Consider the following 5,571-nt stretch of genomic DNA (forward strand, 5'->3'; position numbering starts at 1 on the left):
CTATAGATTTGTGCATTTCATGGGAATAGTTACATAATGCAGAAAATGCAGTAATATCACAACTCAATGCAAAAATGAGTACTAAACTCCATGGAGGATCCATTACACACAATAGATACTGTACAGCAGGCATGTCAAACTGGTCCAGCAAAGGGCCGTGTGGCTGCAGGTTTTTGTTCCAGCCAGCCAAGAGCACACAGTTTGACCAATCAGCTGTCTGAAGACTGAGATCAGTTGATTGAATCAGTCAAATCTGGTGTGCTGCTGCTTGGTTGGAACAAAAACCTGCAGCCACACGGCCCTTTGCTGGACCAGTTTGACATATGTGCTGTACAGTAACAATTGAGAACACAATGTTCAGGGTGCGATTTCTTTTATTACAGTACGTTGAAAATTGACACAGTATGTTGTATGTTGACACCGAAATCATGGAGAGGCATCACGTCGTCGGGCTGGGTCGGGCCACAGGACCTCATCAACGTCACAGGCAATATTGTCCATAGCCAAACAACGTGGGAAGAATGCCCTGGCATGCCGCACCCAGCCTTGGAACGCCTCCACAGCCACATCATCACAGGCCAGGTCCATAGCCCTGAGAAGGTTCTCTCTAGTGTAAGGTTGGCGGTCATAGACCTTCCACCGCCATGCTGAGAAGAACTCCTCTATTGGGTTTAGGAACGGAGAGTAGGGTGGCAGACACACATTAATGAATTGCTGATTGATGTTAAACCACTCTCTGACCTGGATGCTGCGATGGAAGCTAACATTGTCCCAGAGGATGACGTATATGGGAAGATCAGCTGGCCCAGGAATCTGCTGGTCGTGGTGATCTGCTGGCCGAGCATTCAGGTGGTCATTGTCATGCAAAACATCTCTGAGCTCTCCTAGGAAGGTGAGGAGACGCTCAGTGTTGTAGGCACCAAGTTCAGCATGCCGGTGGAGAAGCCCTCTAGAACTCATGGCAGCGCAGAGAGTGATGTTTCCTCCACGTTGGCCGGGCACATCAACGATAGCTCTCTGTCCTATGATGTTACGGCCTCTCCTCCTCCTTTTTGTGAGGTTGAAGCCAGCCTCATCCACAAATATAAATTCATGGGGTCTGGCCATGGACTCCAACTGGAACATCCTCTGTGGAAACAAATAGCGTTTTCAGGTGTTCAGAAAGACAGTCAATAGAGCACATTACAGTACGACAGTATAGTATTGTATGTAAAGTACTGTAGGCCATGGATTGTACTGTACTTACTTGCACATACTGGTGACGGAGGTGTTTTATTCTTCCAGAGTTGCGCTCAAAGGGTACCCTATAGGCCTGCTTCATTCTTACTCTCTGGCGCTTGAGGACTCTGTCTATGGTTGTCAGGCTGACATTGTCAATGGTTGGAAAGTTCAAATTGTCACCAATGATCCTCTCCCGTATCTCCCGTAGTCTGATCACATTGTTCTCCCGAACCATATCCACAATGAGGACCTCTTGGGCTGGTGTGAATCTGGAAGCCCTCCCACCTGCAAATGGCAATCTTTCAACTCTAGAGAAACAAACATAGTCATTTGGTCAGAAATGGTCCTTGCAGTACACACTTTTACTGTAACCATGATTGCACTTGTCTGTATGTAGGTGCACTCCACTATACTACTGTATACTGTGAATATCTAGTGTAGTGACTAAAAAACTACTACATACAGTACCTGTTGTGTTCTCTGAAGGCCCGAATAATGGTGCCCACTGAGAATCTGCTGAGGTTTGGTTGGACTCGTTGTCCCGCTTCGGTCATTGTCATGCCGTGGACAATGACGTGGTCAATGACTGTTGCTCTCATTTCATCTGTAATGAAAATGCGTTGTCTTGCTTGCCCTCCTTCTCCTCTCGCTCCTTGGCCTGCTCCTCTTTGGACTGCTTCTCGCCCTCCTTGGCCCACTCCTCGGCCCGCTCCTCTCCCTCCTTGACCTGCTCCTCTCCCTCCTTGACCTGCTCCTCTCCCTCCTCGGCCCGCTCCTCTCCCTCCTTGACCTGCTCCTCTCCCTCCTCGGCCCGCTCCTCTCCCTCCTTGGCCCGCTCCTCTCCCTCCTTGACCTGCTCCTCTCCCTCCTTGACCCGCTCCTCTCCCTCCTCGGCCCGCTCCTCTCCCTCCTTGACCTGCTCCTCTCCCTCCTCGGCCCGCTCCTCTCCCTCCTTGACCTGCTCCTCTCCCTCCTCGGCCCGCTCCTCTGCCTCCTTGACCTGCTCCTCTCCCTCCTCGGCCCGCTCCTCTGCCTCCTCTGACACGAACTCCTCTGCCTCCTCTGACACGAACTCCTCTGCCTCCTCTGACACAAACTCCTCTCCCTCCTCTGACACAAACTCCTCTTCTTCTGTCTTCATCATCCATTTTTGTTTTTGAACTTTCAGCAAACTGCACTGACTTATATAGGTGTGGTCACATCATTTGCAATAGGTGTTTTCAATTATGAGTCGTTGTGTTTACTGATTGGCACCAGGTATGTTCATTGTGTTCAAGTTTTGCTGATTGTGGGTAGCATTTTGCATCACATGAGCTTCACAATGCATATTGGAGCAGAGTTATATGCAAAATGTGTTTTAGCACGGCAATTTTTGTTTGAGTTTTGAGAAAAAGGGGATGGGTTTTGTGAACAGTGTCTACAGGTGAATTGTGTTTGTGGTTGTGGCAAAAGGGGGGGAGTTTTACTAAATGTGTTTAGGCAACTGGTCATTTGGTTTAGAGTACTGGGTTTTGTGTTTTGGCAATAGAGAAAAACTGTAAAAGGACACTCTTAGTTATACTTTGTATTTTGTTTCAGTGAGCTTTAATTTTGTTGGATTTTGCTTTATTTTATGTTGGGATATTTCAGGAATAGTTTTGGTTAACCCGTTTTAGTTTATTGTGCATATGGACTAATTTGCTTTTATTGTAAATAAACTGGGTTTTAATGCTATATCCCTCTCTGACTGGTGTGTTACGTCCCCTAGACAAAAGGGCACGTAAGAGTTAGGGTTTGGAAAATATGAATGATGAAGTCTGCTATGCTTTCCAGGTGACAAGATTAAAATACATTATTACATAGTTCATGTTTGTTTTTTGGTTTTGTTTTTTTTTGTCAGGGGGAAGAGAGCATCCCAATGCAAGCCCATCAGCATGAGCAGAACTTTTCTAGTGAGACCAGATGCATAAAACTGCTTTCACTATTAAACATTGTCCTGAGTTCTACTGCTGTTTTTCTTCCATCTGGTTCCACCAAACGTTGAAGTGATCACTGATCACCATCATTCAGGATGTTTTGTTGACCTCTTTTCTTCCTGGAAGACGATGGTTCCCACCATCCTTCCAGTTTTTAATAATGGTTGGAGAGTTCTGAACCCAGTTCTAGTAGTTTCTGCTTCTCCTGAGATGTTTTCTCTGCTTGATGCCAACAATCTGACCCTTCTGGAACAGACTAACATCTTCTCCACGACCACAGATGTGTAGGGATGTTATGCTCGATCACGTGTCGAGCATGTGACACGGAAGTGGTGCTAGCATTGTCTCTGAGCATTGATTCAGCATGCCAAAAGCCACGTGATAGACCAAACGAGGCCTCGTTACGTCATCAGCGCGTATCGAGCAGCAAGCGGGATCTTTGAAGGGACCGGGCTTGTCAATCTCTCAGATTCCAAACGCTGAGGAGATCGCAGGTTTTTGAGAGGAGATTCTGTAGCGATTGTGCGACATTACATTTTGAAAACAAATTTAGGAAAAGCATCACATCAGCTTATATTGAATTAGGTTTTAGAGATTTGGGGAAACAAATGTCTGCGCGAGACGCCGTTGCCATGGTAACTGCTTAAGGAGCTCGGAGTATGAGAGAAGGACGGAGCAGGCGGTGCCTTCAACATCACAGGTAAGCTTAATTCCCCTTTCTTTATATAGATGTTTTTAAATAGACTTTAAAGTTAATCTTAAACTTCAACCAGAAGCATCAGAGGAAACGTCTCAGTCTACAGCTGCAGAGGAAAACCACCACCTGCAGGACCTTAGACACCAAGCTGGTTTCTGATCACCATCAGCAGAGAATTTAATGATTTTAAACTTTGTTAATTACAATTTTGTTCTTGTGTTTCTTTCAGGTGCAACCTCTCCAAAGCTGGAGAGGTAGTGTGCCAGAAGAGGAGCAGACTGAAGCCTGACAGAAAATACGTTTTTAAATAAAAATCTATGACACATCACAAAGTTACCAAAGTTTTTTTTCTCATAATACATTTCAAGATTCAAAGTGTCTTTGTCATTCGCACAGTAAGGAAAGAAGTTTCCCTGAACAATGAAAATCTTACTTTGCCGTCCAACCTGAAAGCCATAAAACTTTTAAAAATAAAAATAAACTATTTGAAAAAAAAAAAAAAAAGAAGATAAACAAAAAACCTGAGGAAATAATCTATGTACATAAATGTGCAGTGTGCTATAAACTGTTGTACCACATTTAACAACGATCAGCTATGAAAAAGAAAACAACTCATGAGGTATGATAACACACATTTGCATTTTCTATTATAAATAATAAGACACATAAAACAGTAAACAATTTTATTACAACTGAATAAAATAACTAACACAGTCATTACCCTCGTTGCACAAACACTCCTTCCTTCATGCCTTCCCACTGAGTAACTACTATCATTACAGATTGTTTACTTAAGTTACACCACAATTCTGTTACCTAAACAAATGTTACCTAATACCCCTCCTTGTTATTTATATGAACGACAGAAAATAAATATGCACTCGGATGGTAGATTACGTATCGTTTATTGAACACGTATTCCAAGTTGAGATAGGGATGACAAATGTGAGGCGTCAACGCCGTTCTTCTGATACATCAGACTCCCACAGCCAGCAGATGGAGCTCTTTGGTTTGGTCAAATGATTCAGAACACTAAGCCATTTTCAAGCATTTGGTTCAAAGTTGGCTCGATGATTCATGAGGCCTCGCTTTCACCATCCCTACAGATGTGTCTCCACATGGTTGTTTAAGACATGAGAAGCTCCTTGTTGCATCAGTTGGGTTAAATAACTAGTTGCAGCTGGAAGACGATCACCCTGCAGGAATCATCCAATAGGAGTCTCCCACCTGTTTGCTTAGCTAAATCCAGGTGGAGGCTGTTTTCTTTTTGTATGTCTACAAAGCAGTCAACAGGTTTCCAACATCCTGGACAGGCCACAGATAAATGGCATGTGCTGTTTCAGTGCTGGACGGAAAGGCTTTAATGATCCTCAAGTCACTTTTAATGAATCTGTTCGAATTCCAGCAGATACATGATCATCATCACGGGCCTGTGTGGAAGCCAATCTCGACCCAAGTACAGTCGTCTGACAAAAATGTGTAAGACTGCCACACACATGGCCAGTCAGCGGTGGAGGTAATCAGTCCTAACAGGCAGGCAGCACATCCTCCACAGGGGTCCTCTCACTGCTGGTATCCCTGTTTGGAAACGTAGAACGGACGTTACGGCTCCGAACAGTAAAGCCAGTTGCTGGATGAATCAGGCCTTAATTAAAGTTGTACTAATTAAGACTGTGTTCACAATGAGTGGGGCTTTGA

The 5,571-nt window shown here is 44.6% G+C and overlaps 1 protein-coding gene across 1 annotated transcript; it reads right to left on the reverse strand.

The window, feature by feature from the left end:
* Positions 1-334: 334 nt before the first annotated feature.
* LOC121640970 lies at positions 335-1,946 on the reverse strand. The gene is made up of 3 exons (XM_041986796.1): positions 1,690-1,946; positions 1,247-1,529; positions 335-1,128 (listed from the first exon to the last, which is right to left on the reverse strand). The coding sequence occupies exons 1-3, from the start codon at positions 1,818-1,820 to the stop codon at positions 427-429; spliced, it is 1,116 nt and encodes a 371-aa protein (XP_041842730.1). The 5' UTR covers positions 1,821-1,946; the 3' UTR covers positions 335-426.
* Positions 1,947-5,571: the final 3,625 nt, after the last annotated feature.

This window comes from Melanotaenia boesemani, chromosome 6, assembly GCF_017639745.1.
Source record: "Melanotaenia boesemani isolate fMelBoe1 chromosome 6, fMelBoe1.pri, whole genome shotgun sequence".
Lineage (NCBI taxonomy): Eukaryota > Metazoa > Chordata > Actinopteri > Atheriniformes > Melanotaeniidae > Melanotaenia > Melanotaenia boesemani.

What these genes read in the sequence shown, in the direction of transcription:
- LOC121640970 (XM_041986796.1), bottom strand. Translation starts at nt 1,820, where the DNA reads ATGAGAGCAACAGTCATTGACCACGTCATTGTCCACGGCATGACAATG. An exon ending in GCCTTCAGAGAACACAACAG is followed by an intron (nt 1,530 to 1,689) that starts GTACTGTATGTA and finishes TTGTTTCTCTAG; the next exon opens with AGTTGAAAGATTGCCATTTG. An exon ending in TCCGTCACCAGTATGTGCAA is followed by an intron (nt 1,129 to 1,246) that starts GTAAGTACAGTA and finishes TTGTTTCCACAG; the next exon opens with AGGATGTTCCAGTTGGAGTC.